This window comes from Trachurus trachurus, assembly GCF_905171665.1.
Source record: "Trachurus trachurus genome assembly, chromosome: 21".
Classification (NCBI taxonomy): Eukaryota; Metazoa; Chordata; class Actinopteri; order Carangiformes; family Carangidae; genus Trachurus; species Trachurus trachurus.
Window position 1 is genome coordinate 31,482,850 of NC_139899.1, and position 27,666 is coordinate 31,510,515.

The 27,666-nt window shown below is 42.7% G+C and overlaps 2 protein-coding genes across 2 annotated transcripts in view; one reads left to right on the forward strand and one right to left on the reverse strand.

Annotated features, from left to right (window-relative positions):
- Positions 1 to 8,964, reverse strand: part of LOC311004857 (uncharacterized protein) — a 340,983-nt gene extending 332,019 nt beyond the window's left edge. Inside the window, exons 1-4 of the mRNA XM_083997040.1 lie at positions 8,922 to 8,964; positions 6,986 to 8,768; positions 6,703 to 6,876; positions 6,438 to 6,611 (exon numbers count right to left, since the gene is read on the reverse strand). Coding sequence (XP_083853166.1) covers positions 6,438 to 6,611; positions 6,703 to 6,876; positions 6,986 to 8,768; positions 8,922 to 8,958 — 2,168 coding nt within the window. The 5' untranslated portion in view covers positions 8,959 to 8,964. The remainder of the gene's footprint in view (positions 1 to 6,437; positions 6,612 to 6,702; positions 6,877 to 6,985; positions 8,769 to 8,921) is intronic.
- Positions 1 to 27,666, forward strand: part of LOC311004883 (tRNA wybutosine-synthesizing protein 4-like) — a 196,513-nt gene that overhangs the window by 162,758 nt on the left and 6,089 nt on the right. The gene's annotated exons all lie outside the window — the stretch shown is intronic.

The window sequence follows — 27,666 nt, forward strand, 5'->3', positions numbered from 1 at the left end:
GCCATAATCCCTATAGTCATAGCAGTAGGTTCGTTACCTTTAATTGTCGGTGCAAGCTGTTTTTAGAACGGCGGAGCAGAGCCGTGAGCTGCTCAGAGCTACGCTACGGAGGCTCATTATGGGATTTCTTGGTTTCAACTCATCAAACTCATCAAATACACAATCCAACAACTCCACAACGCTCTGGTGGACAAGTTGTGACCTGCACATTCACCACGCTATGAGATAATAACACAACGTTACCAGACAGAGTTATTTTAGAGGGAAATACAGAGACTCTTGATGAAAAACTGTCCCTGAAGGCAACGTGCATCAGTGGTTTTGCATTTATTTCCCTCTAAAACAACTCTGTGTGGTAACGTTGTGTTATTATCTCATAGCGTGGTGAATGTGCAGGTCACAACTTGTCCACCAGAGCGTTGTGGAGTTGTTGGATTTTGTATTTGATGAGTTTATTTTGAGGGAAACCAAGAAATCCCATAATGAGCCTCCGTAGCGTAGCTCTGAGCAGCTCACGGCTCTGCTCCACCGTTCTAAAAACAGCTTGCACCGACAATTAAAGGTAACAAACCTACTGCTATGACTATAGGGATTATGGCAATGGGCCAATTTGACTAAATGTTGAACTATCCCTTTAAATACACACGTGCGCTGTGACAGCTGATCAGTGCCACATCCACTCTGCTCTGTCTCAGCTGATCTCTCATATGGAGGTTAGATCGTCCAATGTAGAACTGTTTTAGTTACAAAGTGCAGCCAAACACCAGACTGAAGGAGCAGCAGAGCTCCTCTGTGGAGCTGCAGGAGAGCTGCATCAGCCTCCTCTTTTATTTACTTTTTTCAGCGCTGTTGTTACGGTGATTCACATCTGTGTCTGTGTAGCTACATTTATGGTCTGACCTTCCTTCATGGGGGCTGCTGCACATACTGTCAGTCCTCCTGTGGAACTTTTTACCGCGAGATATGACTGAAGGCACGTGGAAATCTGCACGTGTCGACACGCCCCCATGGGTTGACGACAAGGAGCTAATAAATAAATAACTGATAGTATTAATCGGTCAAAGTTCTTGTTATCGGTTAACAGTTAAACGGTTCAACATGTGCATCCCTCGTTTCCATGAATCAAAGTAAAAACAGACTTACACTTCCTCAGACCTGGTGTCAACCATGGGACTCCAGCAGGCTCCACCCTGAAAGGAGGAGGGGGGTCAGAGCAGCACCTTCTCTGTCAGCATGCACACATGGACATTACATGGCTCTCACACACACACTGTTTTATCACTGTGTTCACATGGAGGCTGGTATGTATGGATGAACACTGAGCACAGAGAAGAAGGAGCTGGAGTCTTTATCTAGTGATGATACAGAGCAGGAGGAGACGAGGAGGAAACACTTCATCATGTCTTTTCTCCATGTGATGTCACTGCAGTGTGAGACACACACTTTCACTCTCTGACTCTCAAGCTGCACAAACACACGTCACAGCAAAGAAGATGAAGACACAACAGGTGGAGCTGACCAGCCCAGATATCCCACAATGCACCAGGAAAGAAGAAGTGTGCAGCTGTGAAGAGTGGATGCACTGCAAAAACTCAAAATCTTTCCAAGAATATTTGTCTTATTTCTTGTCAAAATGTCAAAACTAATCTCTTTCCACTTTAAATAAGACTCATCACCTGAAAATGAACTTGTTTTTAGATCATTTTCACTTGTTTCAAACAAATTTTGGTAACACTTTATTTTAAGGGGTCGTTGTTCCTGTGTATCTACCTAATTAATTACAGTGTAATTATCTATGTAACCGTATGTAATAACATGTACTTACATTGTAAATACATAGTGTATTTTGGTGTACTTACAGGTCCTTGTTACACTTGTAATAAGAAATGCCAAAGTGGCCTCTCTCTTTGCACAAGCATTCTATTACAAGTGTAACAAGGACCTGTAAGTACACCAAAATACACTATGTATTTACAATGTAAGTACATGTTATTACATACGGTTACATAGGTAATTACACTGTAATTAATTAGGTAGATACACAGGAACAAGGACCCCTTAAAATAAAGTGTTACCCAAATTTTCACTTGAAATAAGTAGAAAAATCTGCCAGTGAAAGCAAGTTTTTTGTGATTGTAATAAGAAAGAAAAACTTGCTCCGCTGTCAGATTTTTCTACTTATTTAAAGTGGAAAATTTGCTTGAAAAAATTTTAAAAAGTGTCTAAAAACAAGCTACTTTTTAAATGTGATGAGTCTTATTTTAAGTATAATTAGATTTATTTTGACTAGAAATAAGACAAATATTCTTGGTAAGATTTTGAATTTTTGCAGTGTGGTTTCAGTGTTTGATGAGGAAGGAAACACACTCAACACGTTTGTTAGAGCTCAGTGAAACACACAGAGAGTTTAGTGAGAAACACTGAGTGTGAACACAACTTGTGTTTGTTTGAAGAAAACTCCCCAGGAAGCTGAAGAATGAGGCTGTGAGCAGGTTTCCACAGGAGCCACAGCAGCAGTGAGTGGATGAAGGAGCTCTAATAGAAACCATCTGATCACAGTGACAGGACGGATCAGGATCTCATGATCAATGACTCTGTTCTTCTCTGCTCTTCACACAGATCAGCTGCAACACACTGACTCACTGAGATCAGTCACATCATGTGGAATAAAGCAGCCGTCTTCAGGACCAGTCCTGAGCTCCATCAAACCTGTCCACACATTTTGACTGGACTTGAAGTCAGAGTCCAGAGGAAGCAGAGAAACTGTAGAGCAGAGAGAAGCAGGCTCAGCTCAGAGCACATGGACTCAGACAGGAAGTGAAGCTCCAGCTGCTGGAGACTTTCATTAAAGGACAATTCCAGGCGAATTCAACTCTGGGGTGTATTTTCATATCATTTTAGGTCTAAAAGAATGAATCTGAAGATTTTCAGTTTAATTGCTCCTGTTTAGCGGTAGTTGCATCTGTCCCCGCATCCCCACGGCAGCAATGAATGGGAGTGGATGTAAGTTCCGCTGTTTAGGCTGTTTACATCCCTCAAAGCCGCAATTTTTTTCCACAGACAGCGTCAGATGGCTACTCAAACATGCACCGAGAAGTTTATTTACTTCAAGCAAGCCGACATGTTTGTAAAACTCATGGTAAAACTAGATCTAATTCAAAGTCTCCCGGAGTCTCGCGCGAGCCCGAAGTTGCAGTGCTGGTGTATTCAGGCGCAGTAGGAGCTACCGCTTGTGTCATAAACACAGGAATATCAACTCTTTACTTGCTTGAAGTGTACATTTTTTTCCACAGACAGCGTCAGGTGGCGACTCAAACATGCGCCGAGAAGTTTTTTTTACTTGAAGCAAGTCAAGAGTTGATATTCCTGTGTTTATGACACAAACGGTAGCTTTTCCCACTGCACCTGAATGCACCAGCACGGCAACTGGGTCTCGCGCGAGACTCCGGGAGACTTTGAATTAGATCTAGTTTTACAAACATGCCGGCTTGCTTGAAGTAAATAAACTTCTCGGTGCATGTTTGAGTCGCCATCTGACGCTGTCTGTGGAAAAAAAATTGCGGCTTTGAGGGCTGGAAACAGCCTAAACAGCGGAACTTACATCCACTCCCATTCATTGCTGCCGTGGGGATGCGGGGACAGATGCAACTACCGTAAAACAGGAGCAATTAAACTGAAAATCTTCAGATTCATTCTTTTAGACCTAAAATGATATGAAAATACACCCCAGAGTTGAATTCGCCTGGAATTGTCCTTTAAGGAGCCACTTTGTGGCTTCATCTGATCTGGAGTCAGCACACACAGTCTGAAAACAGCTGTTTGATCACACACACATTCAGCCACAAACACTGATTATTACACTATTCACTAGGGGTGTCACAATTTCGATTTTTTATCCAAATCGATCGAAATTACGTCATGGTCTCGATCATCGAAGTCAAATAGAGGATCGACGATCCCCCCGACCCCCCACCCCCGCCGCCTGTTGTCCCCATTGCGCACCACGCGTCTTTTCAGTCACTCTCCAAGTTCACTTTTTCTTTTGAGACAACACTCATTCTCTCTCTCTCTCTCTTATTTTTTATTTAAACGGCCGTCTCAGCTCATGTGCACGTCTGCAGCAACCCAAACAAATGTTGACTGGCTCTATTCCAGCCACATGATTGGTTCGGCACGGCGCAACTCTCAATATCATTGGCTATTTGTATTGTCTGCCAAAACATGGATGAATGAAACCTATCGACCACGTCTCATATTTCTATCGAAGAAAAGTTATTTCACAATTTATAGCGTTTTATCGCCCAGCCCTGGTGGGCTACTGTCCCTCCTACCTGGGAAACAGGAGGGAGACACAGCTCTAACTACACAACACTGATAAGCGCTGAGAGCCGCATGTTGCAGTGACGTTATAGGATTTTAAAAAAAACGCTGCAAATAGTAAGCCGACGAGAAGGTGCAACTTGCCACTTAACTTCTTGTAGATTTGTAGATAATTTTTATTATTTGCGGGGGCTTTCGGGGGATCTGGTGACGGTGGAGGATCCGGGACTGATTGACTGTGGACCACCGTCAGTCTGATCAGGTCCATGCAGCACAGCAGCTGCAGCTCTGCCCCGCTGTCTGTGACAGTCTGTCACATACACACTCTCATGTATCAGCGCAATCTCGTTTACATTACATTAAGCCGACATCAGGAGCATAATGACGCGACAGTGAATTAATGAAAAAAAAATATGAGAATGTACAGATATAAATATATTTGTTTCGAAACCTTGTAGGCAATATTGGCCCCTGATCATTATTTCCCGACTCTGTAAGGCTCTAATTGTTCCACTACTTTGGACATATTTTTTATTTATTTATTTTGTTTTGTTGCACATTGTCATTTTAAAAGTAGCCTAGTGCACACAGCTGTAACCAAAAGGATGACATGCACCCTCTGTGACTTCTCATTTATTTTGTTGTTACCTTTATATTGTAAATAAATTATTTAAATTTGACCATTAGTGCCTAATGTGATACATTATGGACTGGGCCGTAAAGTATACCCCCGCAGCCCCCGCGAGGCGGGGGGGCCCCGCATGCCGTGGGGGCCCCGACCCCGCCCGTTAAGCCGGGTTTCCACCGAATCAACGGCCTTTTTTTTTTTTTTTACACCGCAACATGGTTCACGTCATGATAACTTCTGTATTTTGGCCATTCAAGCTTCCACAGTCCATAGCTCCTTGTTCTGCTGTGTTGTCGCCGCCGTCGCCCCCCCCCCCTCGCGGCCATCGCCTCGCCGCCCCCCGTCATCCACGGCGGACGGCCGCGGGGGGGGCCCCGCACGGTTACGTTGCGGCGCTGATTATGGAAATTGCATCACTTATATGTAGCCCATACTTTGAAATAAGGTTTACTGTACAAAATGTGATGAATAAAACCAATGATCGTAGAGTAGACTAGTCTGAAAATGACATAGGCCTCTGTGCTGTAAGAAAAAGAAAAAAAATCGAGAATCGAATCGAATCATGACCCTAAAATCGAAAATCAAATCGAATCGAGGATTTGGAGAATCGTGACACCCCTACTGTTCACTACACTCACTTTCTTCTGATTGACAGCTCCAGGCCTCTGGACAGTGAGGACATCTGGATGTCACACTGTGATTTACTGTCTCCTCAACACAACAACACATCTCATCAGGACAAGACCAGGATCTCAGAGAGACTGAGCTGATTATTGATCATCAATATCTGACCAGACAGAGACCTGATGGTGCCGCCTGGTTTCTGTCTCTTATTTCCTCCTTGGTTGGAGACGCTGGGAGACGAATGTCTCTGAGCAGTGGACATGCTTTGATTCTTGTTGCTGTGTTGTTATTAGTGTGTCCACACTCAACAGGTGTCTACAGTCTCTGGGACTATTCAGGTCAAACACTCTGTTGGTTCAGGAGCAGTTCAACCAGCTGCAGCTGAAATGTTTCCTGATACACTCTAAAATAAAGTCTGATCCAAACATCTGGAGAGACTCAGAGCACAGCTGCCAACAGCTGCTTTCATCACTGACATCTCTTCTCCTGAATATGACACAGTGAGTCATGATGAGACACTGAAGTCATCATGAGGAGAAACTCCTGATCCCAGTAGTTCATCACTGTGACTGATGAAAGCTGCACAGCTCATGTTTGAAACACTCTTGAGATTTTGGCTTCAGTATAAACTGTGTTGGGACGAGTCAGACTGAGACAGAGGACGTCAGTGGAGTGGGCGGAGCTTCACTGTGGCCTACACCACCTCTGGATTTGGTCTGAGTGATGGGATCTGATGTCATCAATGCATGGATCACCTGAGACAGATGTTAATACCAGGTGTAACCAGGTGTGAACGGGGCCATAGAAGATGTTCCAGCTCCTCCTCTATCAGACAGTGTGTGTGGCTGCAGCAGCCTCTCCATACCTGAGAGAGTCCAGTCTCCAGTCTGGATCCTCCAGTCCAGCAGACAGCAGCTTCACTCCTGAGGCTCCTGGATGATTGTAGCTCAGGTCCAGCTCTCTCAGATGGGAGGGGTTGGAGCTCAGAGCTGAGGCCAGAGAAGCACAGCCTTCCTCTGTGACCAGACATCCTGACAGACTGAACACACACAACAACACACAGGAACCCTCTGTCAACACCTGCTGCTGTGTTCAAGTGTCATCAGATAAACAGCTGGATGGATCCTCACCTGAGAGTCTCCAGTCTACAGTGTGGACTCTCCAGTCCACCAGACAGCAGCTTCACTCCTGAGTCCTGCAGGTTGTTGTTACTCAGGTCCAGGTGTCTCAGACTAGAGGACTGGGAGCTGAGGACTGAGGACAGAGCTTCACAGCTTCTCTCTGAGAGGTTACAGCTGCTCAGTCTGAAGAGATGATCATGAGGAATTAAAGAAGAAATGAATTTATTATCTGTCCTGTAGATAGAAGGGTTTTCATGTAATGATGAATAAATCCAACTATCTCTACACTTACAGAGCTTTGTTAGAGGCTTTGACCACTGGCAGCAGCCTCAGAAGAGCCTCATCTGAAGCAGAGTATTTCTTCAGGTCAAACTTGTCCAGATCTTCTTCTGATGACAGTAAGATGAAGACCAGAGCCGACCACTGACCAGGAGACAGTTTATGTCTGGAGAGATCTCCTGAGCTCAGGGACCGTTGGATCTCCTCCACTAGAGAACGATCATTCAGTTCATTCAGACAGTGGAACAGGTTGATGCTTTTCTCTGCAGAGGGAGTCTCTTCAATCTTATTCTTGATGTACTGAACTGTTTCCTGATTGGACCGTGAGTCACTTCCTGTCTGTGTCATCAGACCTCGTAGGAGATTCTGATTGGTCTCCAGTGAAAGACCCAGGAGGAAGCGGAGGAACAAGTCCATGTGTCCATTTGGACTCTGTAAGGCCTCGTCCACAGCGCTCTGGTAGAGGTTTGTCTCTGCAGATTTGACTTCTGTTGTTTCAGTCTTCATCATCAGGTTGAGTCCAGAGTTGATGAAGGTCAGATGGACATGAAGAGCAGCCAGAAACTCCTGAACACTCAGATGGACGAAGCAGAACACCTTGTCCTGGTACAGGCCTCTCTCCTCTTTAAAGATCTGTGTGAACACTCCTGAGTACACTGAGGCTGCTCTGATATCGATGCCACACTCTGTCAGGTCTGATTCATAGAAGATCAGGTTTCCTTTCTGCAGCTGCTCAAAAGCCAGTTTTCCCAGAGTCTCAATCATCTTCCTGCTCTCTGGACTCCAGTGTGGATCTGTCTCAGCTCCTCCATCATACTTGGCCTTCTTCAGTTTTAGGTGAACCACCAGGAAGTGGATGTACATCTCAGTCAGGGTCTTGGGCAGCTCTCCTCCCTCTCTGGTCTTCAACACCTCCTCCAGAACTGTAGCAGTGATCCAGCAGAAGACTGGGATATGGCACATGATGTGGAGGCTTCGTGATGTCTTGATGTGGGAGATGATCTCTCTGGCCTGCTGCACATCACTGAACCTCTTCCTGAAGTACTCCTCCTTCTGTGGGTCAGTGAACCCTCTGACCTCTGTCACCATGTCAACACAGTAAGGAGGGATCTGATTGGCTGCTGCAGGTCGTGTGGTTATCCAGAGGCGAGCAGAGGGAAGTAGGTTCCCCCTGATGAGGTTTGTCAGCAGTGCGTTGACTGAGGTGGACTCTGTCACATCAGTCAGGATCTCAGTGTTGTGGAAGTCCAGAGGAAGTCGACACTCGTCCAGACCGTCAAAGATGAAGACGACCTGGAACTGATCAAACCTGCAGATTCCTGCTTCTTTGGTTTCAGAGAAGAAGTGATGAACAAGTTCCACCAAGCTGAACTTTCTCTCTTTCAGCACATTCAGCTCTCTGAAGGTGAAGGGAAATATGAAGTGTATGTCCTGGTTGGTTTTGTCTTCAGCCCAGTCCAGAGTGAACTTCTGTGTTAAGACTGTTTTCCCAATGCCAGCCACTCCCTTTGTCATCACTCTTCTGATTGGTCGGTCTCTTCCAGGTGGAGCTTTAAAGATGTCTTCTTGTCTGATGGTTGTTTCTAGTCTGTCTGGTTTCCTGGACACTGTTTCAATCTGTCTGACCTCATGTTCATCATTGACCCCTCCAGCCCCTCCCTCTGTGATGTAGAGCTCTGTGTAGATCTGGTTCAGAAGGGTTGGGTTTCCTGCTTTAGAGATCCCCTCAAACACACACTGGAACTTCTTCCTCAGGGCAGATTTGAGTTTACGTCCACAAACTGGAGCAAAATATTCAGAATGAAAACACAAGAAATTAGATCAATAAGAGAATATAACATTTTAATTCTTCTAAATAATGACTATGTGAACATGTTTCCCTCCATGTGTTGATGTCAGTGAACGTCTCATTTGTCCATCATGTTGAATCTTTAGAGAAATCCTCTTACTGCTCTGCAGACGCTCAGCCAGCTCCTCCTGCTTCATCCTCCTCAGGAAGTTCACTGTGATCTTCACTAATGCCTCTCTGCTGCTGCTCCTCTGCTCTTCATCCTCACCATCCAACACCTCCTCATCCTCCCTCTGGCTCCCTGAGCATTCTGGGTAATCTGGACTCAGAGCCTTGTGGATCTTCTTCAGCTCGTTCTTGACAAAAGTGACCATGTTCTTCTCCAGCCGCTGGAACAGAAACTCTATGAGTGACAGCATCAAACTAAAACCATGGAGCCAAACATCAGATCCATGTTGGACAGACTGACAATCCACTGGTGTCAAAGTGCAGCATGGAGATGATGGTGAACACAACAGATGTAACAGCAGCTGTTGGACATGTCCTCACCATAAATATGGAGTCCAGGTGTGTTTGATGCTGCTGGGCAGACTGACCACTGTGAACCTCTGAGCTCTGCTGGTCCACTCTGTGGAGGAATCAGTGTCAAGTGAACATCAGGACAGAGAGATAATACAAGATGGACTTTATATGTCCCCTGAGGACGTTCACAACAGACACAGACACTTTGGTTTCAGACCTGGTCCAACAACACGTCGTACAAACTGATTCTTTTCTACAATAACCTGAGTCTGACTGTCAGTTACAGCTTACATCTGATCAGTCGGTCCACGACCTCCTTTAAAGTCAATGATCCACTTCTTTGACCAGTTGCTCTTTAAAGACAGACAGCTGGGTTCAGGAGAGTCTGGTCTCTGCTGCTGGATCCTGAAACAACAACACAACTCATGTTTGACAGTTTTAGGTTTTCAAAAGAATTCTCTGCAAAGTTATTTTAAGGGTTACAAATGTGAATGAGTTCCTTTTCCTACATTTTGTAACAATGGGCCTCATTCACCAATATCTCTTTAAGTTCATTCATCTTCTATCCAGCTCATCCTCACTAGGGTGGAGGGTGAGCTGGAGCCTTTCTCAGCTGACTTTGGGCAGGAGGCGGGGTTCACCCTGGACAGGTCACCAGTCTATCACAGGGCCAACATATACACACACACATTCACACCTATAGCCAATTTAGAGTCACCAGTTCACCTGCATGTCTTTGGTCTGTGGGAGGAAGCTGGAGAGAACCCACACATGCACGGGGAGAACATGCAAACTCTACGTCAGATTCATGAACGTGTTGTTAAATCAAGAATGCCAGAGAAGGTGAGTTTAGAAAGAAACGTAAAATGTCCAAACAAAAATCGAAAAGGGAGCGTCGGACTTCAAACATAGAAAGAAGTTTAGTGCTGAAGTGGAGCGACTGCTGCAGGAAGTGAGCAAAAAGCAGCTGTTATATTTAGTAGCATCAGCAGTGGATGCGTGTGTCTGAGTTATAACTCAGTTTTTAACTCATTGAGTGCCACGCTCCTTTCCAAAGTTTTAGTCAAGTGTACCGGCAGTTTAGACCATTTTTGACTTTTTATGTAGAGCCATAGTGTGTATTCTATATTATTGCCACCAACACATACTGTAGCTCAATTGAAAGGTTTAACTTTATGCTTCAAATGACCACAAACCGTTTGTTTCTACGTGCCTCCGTTCCTGAGAAAAGTCAAGCTAAACATGGCTGGGTTTCACCAAAATCCCTCCTTTTTTTCTACAAAAGGAGATAGAGCGTCTTTTATGAAAGGTGCTCTGTTTGTGTCTGTCGCTCTTCTGACACTCACAATTCTGGATCAAAGGGCTCGTATAAGATAAATATATACAACAATGGTTGTTCTATTCACAAAACCACCATCGGGGGCGGGGGGGGGGGGGGGGGGGGGGGGGCGCCACTAAACAACAATAACACAGACGCACCGTGCCGTGTCACAGCCTCTCGCCGCGGAACGTGAGGGTCTGTCGGCCACAGCAGGTCGGGAACACCGGTCCCGCCGGTGGTCGCGGTCCTTCTGTGGTACGGGTCGGTGATGCCGGTCTGCTTTGGCCCAGAGACCATCAGATTTTACCGCGGGAGGACTTTGGGGAGGACACGGTGTTGCTCGAGGTGAAGACCGGCCGGGACTGTCGGCTGAGAGCTTCCTGGTTCAGCTCCCAGCTGCTGCATCCACATGCAGAACTCCGTTTGCAGAAGCCGAGTTATGATAAAAAACTTCCAGATCATGAGCTGTCATGTGACTTTGATCGTCATCTATTTCAGTTCTCCTCGTCGTAGAGTCCCCAAATTTACATATAATGTGTATTAAAGTGTCTATTTTCATAATTTAAAAAAAAAGCAAAAAACGAAAAATCTCGTTTTTGGCACTCAACGCATGGGAACGAAAAACGAGAAATGACGTGGTTGGCACTCAATGAGTTAATGAGAATCATTGAAATGTGTCTCCACAGGAAGAATGTTCAACAGAAACTCAAAACCTTGGAAATGTAGTTTTGTCTCTTACATGTGATCAGCTGATCCACGTCCTCCTTTAAAGTTAACGATAATGTCCTTTGACCGGTTGCTCTTTAAAGACAGACAGCTGGGTCCAGGAGAGTCTGGTCTCTGCTGCTGGATCCTGAAACAACAACACAACTGATAAATGTGCATGTTGGAGAAAAACTGATGAGAAATATCTTAAATATTCTAATAAACACAACAACTGACTTTTAGAGAGAAAGTCTTTCTGACTGTTTCACATTCTGACCTTCTCTTGTTAAACTGATGACGACCAATGGACTCATCGCTGGATCCAGGTCCAGGTCCAGACTGTGGCTTGTGCTGCTGCTTTGGCCTTGAACACAACATACACAGAGCTTTGAGTGTGAATAATGATGGAGCAGTGATTCATGGACAGTTAGAGATGCTCATCTGACCTTTGACCTGTGGTCTGGCTTTTGGTTTTAGAGGGAGGGGCTCCCTCCTCTCTGTCCTCACACTGATCCATGCTGCTGAGCTCACATCCACATCAGCTCACACACACTTTCTAGCTTCACCTGCAGAGGAAACACACATCATTCATGTGCACACCAGCCAGTGGCAGCCGGTCAATAGGGGGCGCTAGGGCGCCGCCCCCATCTAAATTTCAGGAAAAAAGTGTAGACACAGTAAACATAAATAACAAAATAAAAAGTAATTACCATATCTGCTCAGTGTTCACTCATACAATGGGTTGTACTTTGACATTTGTAAGCATTTCCATTCCATATTGGGTTTATTCTGGGTTATTTCATACATTTCAATAGCGAGGGGCCCCGGCCAAATGAGTGTGTATGTGGACTCTTAATTTTGGCTTCCATGTGACTTCATGCTGGTCTCTAATTGGTCACTTAAAGATTCTCCTCCGGGCGCAGCTCTCTGCGCCCGTGGCCAATCAGCACGTTTGGGTCATTTTTTCATCCAATCGGATTGATTCATGATACCTGACCTGTCAATCAAAGTCACTCCCCTGGCAGCGTAGCCGTGCCTGTCACTCAAACAGTTACAGACGCACCCGTGTGCACACGGAGCAGACCGACAACAACAACAACAAGACAGGAGACAATAGCGGCCGCAGCAAAAGAAAAATCTGTTGTTTCTTTACGAAATAATCCTTTCACGAGGCGTTCGCTGGAGCAAAAAAAAAAAAGGATAAAAGAGCTTGAACCGGAGGAACTTGACTTAAAAATCCAGCAGCAGGCAAGTGACCGTGGACGGAGTTACACAACGCTTCTCCCGTCTGTGTCATGCCAAACACAGTTGGCTGGATGTGAAGTCAGCAATGCTCTTTATTTATCTGACACATCCCCCCCCCCCCCCCCCCCAATTTATTTTAGCACCAGCCGCCACTGACAGCAGCTCACATGTCCATCATGTCTCCAGCTGCTCCTCCACTGATTGGCTCTTCTTCTCTGCTTCATATCAGTGTCAGCTGAATGCAGTCACACAGCAGTGAGGAAGAGGAAGCTGCCATCAGCTGCTCTACTTCTACTATCAGTCCACTAGATGGCGTCGTGAAGTGAAGAGCAGCCCAGCAACATGATCCATGGACCACTGTTTCCATCCACTGACACACACAAGGACTGAGATCCACTGAGTTGATGTGACACAGTCTCTGTGTGGACAGCGTCCCTGTAGAAAACCACTGGATCAAACAAGCTACACACACAACAACTGGGCCTCCACTTATTTCACCTCACAGCTCCACTGTCACAACATTCAGTCATTTCACTCACACTGGAAATTCAAAGAGATAAAAACACTCTCCAGCTGCCACTGACACTTATTGTCTCTGTCCATCCATTCATCGTCTGCTCCATCAAATGTCACAAAATACAGACAAATGATGCGTTCAAGTTCCTCTCAGTCTGAGGCCACGTCTTCAAACGTCTCATTTTGTCACAGCAACAATCAAAGAGACAAAAATATTGAGTTTACAGTCAAATCAAACAGAGAAAACAAGGAAATCTTAAGTTTTTGAGGGAAAAAAAACAAACTGAAAATATCTGCTTGAAAAATGTTGATTGAACAACTGTTGCAGCTCTAAAACATTCTCCACAACAATATTAATGATTTGTTTCCAATAATCAATAACCCAGAGTGTTAGCTGTGTGTAACCACAGACATGAATGGTGAGGACACAGAGACAGTGTCCAGCTGCTCCTCTTCTAATAGATTTAAATGAGTCAGTGAGCTGATGTAACCTACAGAGTCACAGGACAAACATGCTGTGGTTTCATCTTTAATCCTGTGTTTCTGAGCTCATCAGGTGTTTTTAATCTACAACCTGCAGCTGCAAAGTGACCAGTAGCTTCACCTGTCAGGTACATGAGCTGCAGTACAAGCAGGAAGTAGCACAACAAGGAAATACTCAAGGAGAGTACAAGTACCTCACAACTGTACTGCACTAAATGTACTCAGTTACTGTGAAGAACCTGATGCTGAACATTGATCAACACTGGAAAATCAATCATCAATAAAAGAAACTGTCAGTATTGATCAGAGATAGGCAGCAACAGCTTCTGCTCTTATTCCAGCGCTTCTACCGACAACATCCACACAACATGGAGGACACGGTTCTGTCGGTCCAGACTTTACAGTTACAGCTCTGACTCAGCTACAGTCACATTATAACAACACAACAACAACACAACGACAAGTTGAAGGGCAGAGAACTCAGGTAACGACAGGTGTTAACGAGGAAAACATTCAGACTGTTCACCTTACCTTCACACGGGGAAATAAACTGCGACACAACCACTGGGACAAGGGTCAACTTGTTGGACGTGACGCTGTTATCTTTCCTGGAATAATTAACCTGCTTCGCTGGACTTTGCTCCAAGAAATGAAATCCAAAGTGAACAAAGAACATTTATGACACACACGATATTAACGTAAAGGTGAACTATCTGTCACTGACATGAAACACTCAGTGGATAACTTTGAACGTATCAGGTGATGATTATTATTATAAACAGTTATTGGTAGTCTAACAGCTATAATAGTGCTGTGATGTCACTTATTGTCCAGCAGGGGGTTTAATACAAGTAGATCCATCAGGAGGAAACCACTGGAGTGAAATAGAGAGCCTAAGCGGAAGCAGAAAGTAACGTTGCCAAGGGAACTCAATTCGGAAAAAACCTCCATGTAAGTGAACGGGAGTCAAAATGTTATTACTAATCTGATTGAATTGTGCCATGAGAAAAAAATACGACCTCAACCTGTTTAAAACATCATTGTTTCATGCAGAGAAATCAGCAGTTTGTTGTAAAACTATTGTAAAATAAAATGGTCATAAAAAGGTCATTTTTCTCATGACACAATCATGAAATAAAATTTTGACTCCCGTTCGCCTACATGGAGATTTTTTCCGAATTGAGGTCCCATGTCCGGTAAGCTAGCTGGTTGTCAGCTGTCAGGGATTTTCCCACGCTGTCAGACGCAGTTGGATCAAAGTGTGGGACAAAGTGCAGCTTAAAAACAGGATTCAGTGACTAGAAATCCTATGAGCGGTTAAAAACAACTAGAGGAGGTAAGCAACTATAAAACAGAGTAAAAAGCGTTTGTATTTTGTTTGTTTTTCAAGTCACAGGGGGAGAGCTCAGTTGTCACTGCAAAAACTCAAAATATTTCCAAGAATATTTGTCTTATTTCTTGTCAAAATGTCTCATTTCTAGTCAAAACTAATCTCTTTCCACTTAAAATAAGACTCATCATCTAAAAAAATTTACTTGTTTTTAGATCATTTTCATTTGTTTCAAACAATTTGCCACTTGAAATAAGAAGAAAAATCTACCAGTGAAAGCAAGTTTTTTGTGCCACTTTCAGATTTTTCTACTTATTTCAAGTGAAAATATGCTTGAAAGATGTAAAAAGTGTCCAAAAACAAGCTACTTTTTAATATGATGAGTCTTATTTTAAGTATGATGAGATTAGTTTTGACTAGAAACAAGACACATATTCTTGGTGAGATGTTGAGTTTTTGCAGTGAGTCACTGACGCCATCTTGCTACCTGTCTGTCATACTTCCATCACTATTTTCTCGTTTTCCACCGTTTGAGGTTTGACTGCTCATGAATGACATGTTAGTAGAGTATAAACCCAGTAGAGCTCTGAGATCTACTGACTTAGGTCAGATAGTGGAGCTCAGAGTTCAGACCAGACATGGTGAAGCAGCATTTAGCTGTTATGCTGCACACAACTGGAACAAACTACCAGCAGAACTGAGATCAGCCCCAACTGTAAACACTTTTAAATCCAGGTTAAAAACATTTCTCTTTTCATGTGCTTATAGCTGAGCTCTTTTAAGACATAGCTTAAAAATTGAAGTGTTTGATTTGTGTTTTTACTGTTTCACAGTTGATAACTTAAAGGATTCGTTTAATGGTTAAAAAGAGATTAAACAAAATGAATCATATTTCATGGTTAAAAGTCAAACAAAAAGTATTGTAATTCATGGAAAACAGATAAAATCATCACATTTCATGGCAAAAAAGGCTAGAATAATTTATGATTGTTTTTAAATGTAAATAAATATTCCATTTGATAGGCTATAGAACTAAAACCTGTACAGTTAATAAAATGTTTTCCTTTAGTCACTATTGTATTACAGTACTAGTGTGTTTAATTGTGTGATTATGTGATGTGAGTATGGCCATAAAGAGAAGAGCGTTATGACTATGACAGTCCTTTCTCTGTTCCCCAAAGACTTTCAAACAACATTAATTAAAACTCATTTTTGTTATTATTATTTTCCTCATTCGGACATTTCCCATATAGAACAATTTGATTTGTCATTTGTGAAGAACAAAAAGAAAGAAACTGTGGAACATGAAGTCAGTTATTGTGCTGAATTTTCATTTTATCTTTATTTTTCATAAAACATATGTTAACTCCATAGTAGCTTGTGACTTCATTTCCTCATTGTGTTTATCACTCACCTAACCCTCCTATTACGAGCCCAGTCTTTCCTGGTCCATATAGCTTCATATCCTGTGACACTTAACGGGATACATTCTGAATGAAATAGTGAGGGGAACTTCATTGTGTTGAGACATTTTTAATAATAACATTTTATATATCCCACATTCCTTTAGTGTTGTTTTTGGTGTTATTAAATATTGTCCTATAGTTTTCTTTTCTACAGAGCTTTATAGTATTGGTTCACTTATTCTGATACTTACATTTAGTTTCTGCCTCTTTGTTTAATACATACTCTGTAGAGTGTATCTGTCTTTTGACAGGCGTTTCCTAATCCCTTCATGATCCATGGTCCATCTATAGAGGCTACTTTAGTTTGCTGCTTTGTTGTTTCACTGGACACTTTTTGTTTAATAATGATGTGAATATTCTTAAAATGTTCCATTTACATTGTCAATATCGTTTTCATTATAAACTGTTTACAAGTCATTTCCTAAACACATTGATGCTTTCCTCTGTCCTCACTCTGCTGTAATGTGTTTTATTTATTCATCTGGCTGCTTTGTCTTGTACTTGCTGCTGTAACAGAGTTAAGGAGTTAGTAATTCCACTAACTGTAATTCTGTTATTATGGAAGCTGCACTACACTTAGTTTATTATTATTATTTATCTGCCTGTTACAATATGAAGTCATTCACTCCTTTATTTTTTTATCTATTTATTAATTATGTTAATTATGATCTATGAGTTAGAAGCTCTTATTTTGAAACGTCACACTAACGAGCCCCTGCAGAATTCGCGGGTTGACCCGTTTCTAGGCAACAGTCTGCTGTCGGAGTGTCGTGGTAGGTTGACTTGTACTGAGCTCCGTTAATATAACTTTCTATTTGAGGGTTAAAGGTGACTTTATTGATCATACATGTGGAGATCTGCTCCAGACAACAACTGCTGATGTTCTGTGATGATGCTGAGTGAGAGACATGACAAGTTCATTGATACGGAAAAGCTTTTCACTCACTTTGATAGCTTCATGTTAGCTTGTGGCTAATCCTAGCAGCGTGACTGTTTAACAGGCAGAGTGTGTTGTGAAGTTTATTTTGTGTGTGTGTGTTATCCTGAGCTGTGACTGTGAAGCCTGATGCAGAGATTATTTCTCCTCTTTTCATTAGCAGATGTAAATAAAGTCTGATGGGAGTCTGACAGTGACGGTCCTTGTCCTCTGTGAAACTACACGACGACGCATGAGAAAGCACTGAACCGCTCCGCTGCCATCAACTGTAACAACTGGTAGGTGCTCACTGAGCTCAGAGATTCATAGTCCACTCACTGGCTTGTTTTCTGTCTCATTGGTGAATATGTGGTCCGTTAAAGGGATAGGTCACCCAAAATTCAAATTTCTAAGGGCTGGGAGAAGTTTCAGAGTCCTCCGTGGCTTCTCTGAGTTACAGCGGGGCTCCGTGCAGCAGTATTTGTCCATATAATGGTTATGAATGGACACCACTTTTCTTCGTCCAAAAAGACACCAAAAAACATCCAAATACCTCCATAGTGCTCGTCTGTAATGTCCCTCTTGTATTGAAGCCCCGACATGAGAAATTGTTCCGAAAAAAAAATTAAATAAGTCTATGGGCCCTAGTTTCTTGGCGCAGCGCAGGTGGTGCAAGGTAACGCAGCTGGTCTAATGCAAGTTTCGACCAGCGCAGCCTAGCGCAAAGTCAGATTGGAAGATTGGCAGATCGCGCTGCGCTGAGATAGGCGTGGCCGCGCAGCAGGGGGAGGCGTCACAGATTCAGCTTGGTGCAGTGGAAGTTTTGTGCGAAAATGTCCCGCCGAGGTTGCGCTGAAAGCTCGCCACCTCAAACCAGGTCTACTCTCAGTGCAGGGCGGAGCGCAGCAGGTGCAGTGGAAGTTTGACTGGAAGTGCACACACGTCACCAAGACCTCACAAGCAGATCTCCACAGTTCCAGACACATTTCAATGCAATAAATATCCACAATAACCACTATTTAATGCAACTAATGGAATCAACACGTGAATTTATATCTATATAGATTGTCCCGTCACATCTGACGTCAGATCAAAGCAGAGATCAAAGGCTGTCAGCGCGTAAAGGAAACTCCACCTGAATTAACACAGCAGGGACGAACTGGCACTGAAAAGCAGCTGTGGATGTCCCAAGCAGGACTGAGGGTGGATGACTGCATGTCGCTGCCGTGTTGAGATACCACTCTGCCCTTGTGATGATCGCTTTATTTATTTATTTACTTATTAATTCATTAGCGTGAGCGACCGCGTAGTGCAGCCGTATTGAAAAACAAAACACAAATCATCATCTCTCTTAGTCCACCACAACAGCCTCGGTATCAGATAGTCAGTATATAGCCTACTACAGTACTCAGCATCTCTATCACAGAAAAAAAAGAGAAAAAAAGAGACGGACGGAGAGAGAGAGAGAGAGGAGGACAGAGAGAGAGAGAGAGAGAGAGAGAGAGAGAGAGCGCGTCCTTTACGCTGATTCCATCCCTGTTACGCATGGTGTTTGTTTATGTTGTGATTAGTGTAGCCTACACCTCTCATCTTGCTTACACAGGGTTTGAATAAATGTGAGTTTCTTTATTAGTTTATTAGTTGTTGTTTCTTACACTGAGCACCGGTTCTCAGTGTATCAGATCAATCCTGGTTAAGTATATTAGTAAACTCATTATTGGTCACTCTGAGCTCGGACCTCCGGACCGCACAGCTGTTTCCTCCTGGGAGAGGTTCGGCCTCTGGCGTCGCTGTCTCCTCCGTCCATGTCCAAGTATAAAATGACAAACTTGCAGCGCGCATCGCCCGCGGCGCAGTTAAAGGTGAGGAGAGGAGCTCATTTGATTGGTGAAGATCTGACTCGGCTGTGTCAAACCCACTCCACGCCTTTCTCTCCTCCTCCTGTCTCCCTCCCGCCCTCTCTCCTCCCTCTTCACCGTTTGCGCCGGTAGGAGGGACGAGGGGAGGGTTTACGCTGGCGTAAGTCTGACTGCACGACCCACCAAACTTGCGAAATGGACCTGGACACGCCTAGTTGACGTGGCGAAGCTGCGCTGAGGTTAGACTTCGCCCGGTCTACGAGACTAGGGCCCTGTGTTTTAAGCTTATTTGTAGCGGAAGCTCCCAGCACTGTTCTTCCTGGTCCGTCCAAATCTGGCGTGATTTGCATTGACACCCAGTTCACGGCTCCACAAATCGCGCGAGATTCCAGCAGAGCAACACTGGGAGCTTCCGCCACAAACAAGCTTAAAATATAGACTTATTAAATTTTTTTCAGAACAATTTCTCAACGGAGGACTCTGAAACTTCTCCCAGCCCTTAGTCGACATGAGGGTGAGTAGATAATGAATGAAATTTGAATTTTGGGTGAACTATCCCATTAAGGCGGCACAGTGGGCTGTGATTCTGCTGGGTCCAGTGGTTTTTGGATATAGGCTCATTGTATTGATAAACTCATCTGTCATGCTGTGCTTACTTGGATTTAGCAGATCAGTGTTTAATAGATAACGTTTAGCTTCATTGTTGAAAACCACTTTGCTGTGGAGCTGTGGTTCTGCTGGAGTTCTTCCTGTCTCTGCCAAATCAAAAACGAGAGGTTTAATCAGCAAAACTTCAAACTCTTTTAGAACAAAAAACACATTGATCACATAATTTTGTCTCTAGTCTTTGGTTTAGAATTAAAAACCAGATACATCTACATGAAATTGGTTTCTGGTTTCAAAATAAATTAACAACAATAACAGGAATTTCCAAAAACTAAAAAAGGCACCATTTTTAATTGTTTATTCATTTCTTGATTGTGACATCAATGGTGTCATATTTTCTTGTAGTTTTAAAATAAATCACACACTTGTGTTTTTAAATTATAATAAATGATGGATTATCTGATGAGACCTGAAACAGTGAACATTTAACACTCACCTGTTCATATTATTATCAATGTAACGCAGTGCCACCTAACAACCACAAGGGGTCAGGGCATGAACTTATCTGTCCTGTAGCTTTTACAGTGTTTAAAGAAAAGTCCATTAAATTCCTGTTAAAAGCAGGAGGTCAGCTTGTGGAAACATCAGTGTGCTTCACCATGGTCTGACTGGAGTTTTCTTCACTAACAGCTTCTCCTTCATCGATGCTGACGACCTGTGAGCTCCATGAAGGCTCATGACAGAGGCTCATCACAGCTGCTGCTGCTACATCACATGCTGTCCACCTGGATTCATCAGCCAGCACATCTTCCCATGTGTCACAGCTGATCTACAGGGATTCAGGCAGCGTTCACACACACAAAGGTCAGAGACAGTCACATCCACCAGCACTCATACACAACTCTGAGTATTGATCTATTAGTATTAAGTTTATTAAGTTACCAAGATGGTCGGCTACACAGCTGATGGGTTTCTAAGACTGAAATGGTCTGGGTATCATCAGATAATTCATATTTGTTATTTTTATAAAGGAAAAAACCTGTAAATCTGCTGTTTCAAAATGAAAATGGAAAAAACCTTTTGGCATCAGAATAGAAAAAACAAAAACTTTCAAATGGTCCATCTTTGGTGTTTGACAGTTTCTTTTATTCGGCTTTTATTTCGATTCTTTCACTCTTGATGTCCTCTTCGTGTGTGTGCACTGAGCTACTGTCTCAGTCAAATGAGAATGCAAATGAGACACCATATCTTAATGAGAGTACCTGAATAAATAAAGGTTCAATAAAATGAAATGAAAGGAATAATTATAAAGATTCTTTTTTTTTCTTCTTCCTCTTTTTTTGGATTTTCTTTCTTTCTGTTAATTAAACAAAAACCAAATTGACCAAATGATATTGTTTCTAGTCTTTGGTTTAGAATTAAAAATCAGATACACCCATATGAATATCGTTTCTGGTTTCATAATAAATAATTATAAAAAGATTTTAAAAGAAAAACAAAACAAAGAGGCCGCATTTGCAATTGAATTTCATCGCTTGATTGTGGCATCAAAAATATCTTATTCTCTTTTGGTTTGAAAGTAAATCACAGACTTATGTTTATTAGAGATACATTTTTCATTTAGTTAAGAAACAAAAGACAAATTGACACATGACTTCATTTCTAGTCTTTGGTTTATAATTATGTTTTTAAATGATAATAAATGATGGATTATGTGATGAGATTCAGACCTGAAACAGTGAACATTTAACACTCACCTGTTCATATTATTATCAATGTAACGTAGTACTAACTAACAACCACAAGGGGTCAGGGCATGAACATGAATGAACACTCATGAAAGTGGTGTGTTCAGGTAGAAGGTCACATGACCAGGCTGGACTGCAGGCTCACTTCACTGTGTTTCAGAGTTCAGTGGTTTCTGGCTCTAGTCTGAGCAACATGACTGGGAACACAGTCAGTCCACTGTTGAATAACCATAATAACTGTAACCTACAGACTACATGACTATAGTAGTTACAGGAGAAGCTTATGGGTTAAGGTAGGAGCCAGCCAATCATCTTCAATCAAACACTACGACTAGTATCATATATTGCTGTGACGACAGGACGTTTGATCTGCCGAGGAAAGGATGTAAGGAGCCAATAGAGCAGCAGAGAGAGGTGAGTTCACTATTCACTACTATTAATGATGCACAGTAGAGTCTGTTGCAGAGCAGCGTGCATGTCAGAGATTAGAAGAGTTTTTATTACAACTATCAGAGCTGCTCGCCTGTCACTGTAAAAGCTGCTGACTTTTGGGGTGACCTCCGTGTTATGTGGCCCACTGAATATGGCAGTAGTGGAACTCCCATCATGCCTCTGGGCTGAGCCAACGGCGTTCTGGATTTGATGCTATGCTAGTGGATTAAATGGATGAGTAATGAGACTTTTACAGGAACCACATGGGGCTTTGAACCATGAATTTTCATTAGTGACAACACTGTCAAACAACAAAGATAATGTTCAGTAAAGTCAGATGTGTTAAACTTACAGTCACTGATGTTGTGCTTCATTTGTTTTAATCATAATAAGGAATCAGTGTTTAGTTGAAACTGTTTCCATTTTTACTAACAGGTGAATATTGTATGTAACGGACTACAACTCGTCAGATGAAATTAGTACGAGAGCCTTACTTTCTGACCTCTTTATGTTGACATGTATATTCACACAGTTCGTCTGCTAACAGTTTTTTAGTTACGTATATATTTCCTGAATCATTGTGTAGACTTCAGTCTGTTTTTCACTGTTCTCCACAGTTATATGCTACTGTCTGGATTAGAGGTAAGTATTATAAACTTTTTTATCTTAATCTTTCCTTTATTGTCCACAGTGTGGAAATGTGTCTTTGGCTTCACCACATAAAATCACACAATAACACGCATTAAATAAATAACATGTCATTCAATACACAAAGAAAGAGTAAAAAGGTGCTAAAATGCTCATAATCTGGAGTTGGTCCCCGGGCGCTGCACCGTGGCTGCCCACTGCTCCTCAGGGATGGGTTAAATGCAGAGAAAGAATTTCACTGTACTAGCTGTATATGTGACAAATAAAGTACCTTTACCTTTACCTTTACCTTTACCTTTACCTTTACCCTGGAGATGACCACCAGGGAGCAATCAAAATGCAGAGCCTGGCACAAACACAGAGAAGGCAGAATAACAGGCACATCCTTCCACCGTTTGTGCACAGCTGGAGAGCCTACAGATAGTTACACTCAAAATATTATGAAGTACAATCAACAGGATTTACAAGCACCAGCCATACTCTGGGGGAGGGACATGGAGGACAGAGCAAGGAAATATTACACAGACGAAATGAAGAAACATCACACAAATTTCTTTGCCAGAACCTCTGGTCTTGTTGTTCGCCCAGACCACTTATATCTAGGTGCATTGCCTGATGGAGTTGTGAACTGTGTATGTTGTGGGAGGGGAACCCTGGAGATTAAGTGCCCATATAAATACAGAGAGGGACTAACTGGATGCAGCGAAGACTCACAGTTCTGCCTGGACACAAATGGAAAGCTGAAGAGGAACCATCCGTACTATTCTCAGGTCCAGCTGCAGATTTTCGTGTGTGATGTCTCCTACAGTGATTTTGTAGTCTGGACTAAACAGAACATGGTCATCAATCGAATTATGAGAGATGATGACGTGCTACTGAGAGCCGTGCCCAAGGCTGAACAACTCTTCCTTGACCATCTTCTGCCAGAGCTATTGACCCGGAGCATGGATCCCAGCCTCCAAGATGAACACACATTGTACTGTCTGCACTGCAACAGGCCAGACTACGGAAAGATAATTCACTGTGCAAAGTGCAAAAGTCGCTTCCACTACAAGTGTGTCCAGATTAAAAGAAGGTCGTGTAAGTGGCTTTGCGAGCAGTGCAGGATCTAAAAGGCTGAAGAGGCCCACATGGACATGATGTAAATGGTTAAAAGCATCTCACAGTTAAACTTGCAAACTGACATGTTAACAACTTACTAGTACACACACACTCTACTATAACACATGCAAATCTATTTCTGTCTATCTATCTGTATATATTCAATACACATTTTATTCTGTTCTATTCTTCCACCCTAAATATTGTGTTAATTTGAAAGGAATTGTTTGTAAAAATGAAAAAGTAGTTTCTGTACAATTTAAATCATCATTTATTCATGCATCAGATGTCATTCAATTCATTGTTAAAGAGTGTTGTGGACTTTTATTTAAACCTTTTCTCTTACTGTTGAAGTCAAAGTTCATTTGTCACACCATAACATACACAGAGGACTTGTGTCAACTTTAGTAAAACAATTCAACAATTAAAACACTGGGCAGTAGATTCAACTAATGTGGTAATAAAACCAGGCACTTTCTTTTTCACATTGTGAATGATTAGCTGCATCTATCTTTTGGGCACTACACTTTGGCAAAGATTTGTTAATGCTCCGCAAACCATCACCATATCGTCCAGTAGGATAATATTTTGAAGGTTTTCCATCGACCTATGACTCGTTCCACATGTATTCTCACATCTGACAGGCTTCTTGATGTGTCAACTTCATAAGCAGAGAGCTGTTTCTGTTTCTTTGCTGTTATTTCTTTGTCAGAAACACGACCTCCCCAACCTGACGACAAAAAAGAAATTGCTCCTGCTGGTGTTATACCAATTAAATATTTAACTGTGTTGTGGTGTTTATAGTTCGACCATGTCTGTGCTCGAGCAGTGAGATTCTTAGGTCTCTCAATAAAAATCTCTGTACAGTCAATAATACAGTGGCATTGCCTATATTTTCTCTTAAAACATTTTGGCATTTTCCTAAGTACACACTCCCTGGATGGCCATTTGATTATTGGTTTTAATGTCTGTGCCATTATGGGGAGCCATTTTCTTAAAATACTGGAGATGACAGTTTCTCTTACACTAAATCTAAAGGCAATGTCCCTGTCTCTTAGGCCCAAGCGCAGCTTCATCAAAACTACTAACAAGTGATCTTCCAAGTTTAAAGTTCCATACATCATCACTACACTATCTTTCAGTTTTGAGAGCAACCACTCAAAAATGATAGTGGTCAGTCCAGTATAGAAAAGGAGCAGTTGAGCTTTGACTCTGATTGAGTTGAAAGAAAATCTCCTGCTGTGCCTCCTTCAGCTGCTCGTTCTCCTCTTTGAGTGCACAAAAATAGGGTCCCTGGCCTAACAAGCATGTGTGAAACTCTTACGTGTACAAATCGGCTCTTGATGCTCCGAGTCTGTTGTTGGTTCCGTGGTGGAGGACTGTTGAGCTGCTGTGAGAGAGCTTGTTGTGTCAGCCAGACAGGTATGTAGGTGGGGAGAGGACATGCAGCTTGTTTCAGCCCTCTTTCTTCTCCTATTTAACCTAAAACCAAAACACATAGAAATATTTGTTAAGATATCCTAACACTCTTGGTAAGGAAAAATGATGGCAAAAAAGTGAGAAGGGTAACGTTAACTGTCCAATTTCTTGGCCGCATCCACACACTGACTTTGCCTACTGTAACAGAACAATGGGGGGACAAAGTCTGGATTTTCTGCATCCATGCTTGACTCTCCTGTAAGACGGTTTATTAAACATGTGGTCAGTCACGGTGCAGAGATGTCGCAAATATGACCAGCGTGGGGGCAATCTGGTTTGTTTACATGATAGCTTCCGAGTTAGCAGTTAGCTGTTGCTAATCGTTGACTGCTAACTTGGGTCAACACGGCACGAAATAGCGGGGATGCCCATTGCTGCCGTAACCTACTTATCCTCACTGACTACATGTTTGTGTGTGATAAACAGTGGAGAAAACCTTACCTGATATGAAATGAGCACTGCAGAGCCGAGAATTTCTGATGATTTCATCGGTCCAGTCTGTCCGTTTTATTGCTTGCAACCATAGACGTCTTCGATTTGCCTCAAATGGCGTCTTCGACGACAGAATACGGTAAAAATGAAGCTGGTTATCTTTCTTTGCAATTCGGTTTTGACATCCAACGGCACAACAGGACATTTCCCCTCTTTTTTCTCTCTATTCTTTCCGACTGTACCTCCGTGTGTATTTGCTGCTTACTTCCGCTATTTTTCTGCCATTTTTAGACCACTCTTGCTAAGAGTGGTCTATATGTTTGTTTATTTATTTACTGATTCTTTTTTAAATCACGTTGTTGTTTATTTCACATCAGATTATTTACATTCATGGATTAAATCATTTGATTTTTTTAAACTCTTCTCAGTGATTCTCATAAACTTCTTCTTGTTTTTCAGGTCCCAGTGATTTTTCTGTTGTCATGACGCTGATGAGTTCATTATTAAACTGTATTCATCTCTGTCCAGTGAAAACGATGTGAGTGAGAGAGACAGACGTGTAGAGACTGAACTGTCTGTTCAACAGTGAGAAGGTTTCTGTGACAGAAGGAGACTCTGGTTCACTCAACATAGACTCACTGAGGAACCAGAACTGGACCAGAATCCAAAGCCAGGATACAGAGGTTGAGTGAAGGTGGTGTTGAAGGTGTAGATGTGGATCAGTGAGTCAGAGGAGACTCTGTAGAAGGACAGAGAGCCAGCAGGACAGTCCACATACACTGCTACTCTGTTAGAGACACAGGAGGAGGAGGAGGTATGTGTCTCTCTGCTATTGTGCCTGACGTGGTAACCAACAACATCAGAGCAGTCCAGACTCCAGGACTGATCGTTCATTCCAAACCAACAGTCTCTACTGTTTCCTTTCCTGCTGATTCCTCTGTAACTCACTGATATATCAACCATTCCTCTCCACTCGAACTCCCAGTAGCAGCGACCAGTCAGACCAGTTGAACACAGCAGCTGAGGACACTCGTCAAATCTGTCTGGATGATCAGGATATGACTGATGCTTCTCCACACGTGTTGCCTTCCTGTTGTTGTCAGACAGTTTGATCTTTGTGTTCACTGTGTTTGTGTCGATTGTGAGTGGACAGGAATCTGATGGAGAGAACAAGACACAGCTGCAGTTATTGATCATTGATCAGTTATTGACAGTTTGATGAAAACTCATGAGGTCAGGGATGTGACAGTGTGAAGATGGTTGAATGTGCTGCTTTGTTTCCATTACGGATGAACATTTTGAAATTTTTTTCTGATTGATAACCGACGCTCGTTAACCGATTATTAACCGTTAACCAATAAGATTACGACGCTCCAATTATTATTTTTTTTGCCATTAAAGGGATAGTTAAACATTTTGACAAATTGGCCCATTGCCATAACCCCTATAGTCATAGAAGTAGGTTCATTACCTTTAATTGTCGGTGCAAGCTATTTTTAGAATGGCGGAGCAGAGCCGTGAGCTGCTCAGAGCTACGCTACGGAGGCTCATGGGATTTCTTGGTTTCCCTCATCAAACTCATCAAATACACAATCCAACAACTCCACAACGCTCTGGTGGACAAGTTGTGACCTGCACATTCACCACGCTATGAGATAATAACAGAACGTTACCAGACAGAGTTGTTTTAGAGGGAAATACAGAGACTGCTTGATGAAAAACTGTCCCTGAATGCAACGCGCATCAGCGGTTTTGCATGAATTTCCCTCTAAAACAACTCTGTGTGGTAACGTTGTGTTATTATCTCATAGTGTGGTGAATGTGCAGGTCACAACTTGTCCACCAGAGCGTTGTGGAGTTGTTGGATTGTGTATATGATGAGTTTGATGAGGGAAACCAAGAAATCCCAGCCTCCGTAGCGTAGCTCTGAGCAGCTCACGGCTCTGCTCCGCTGTTCTAAAAATATCTTGCACCGACAATTAAAGGTAACGAACCTACTGCTATGACGATAGGGATTATGGCAATGGGCCAATTTGACAAAATGTTGAACTATCCCTTTAAATGCACACGTGCTCTGTCTCAGCTGATCGCTCATA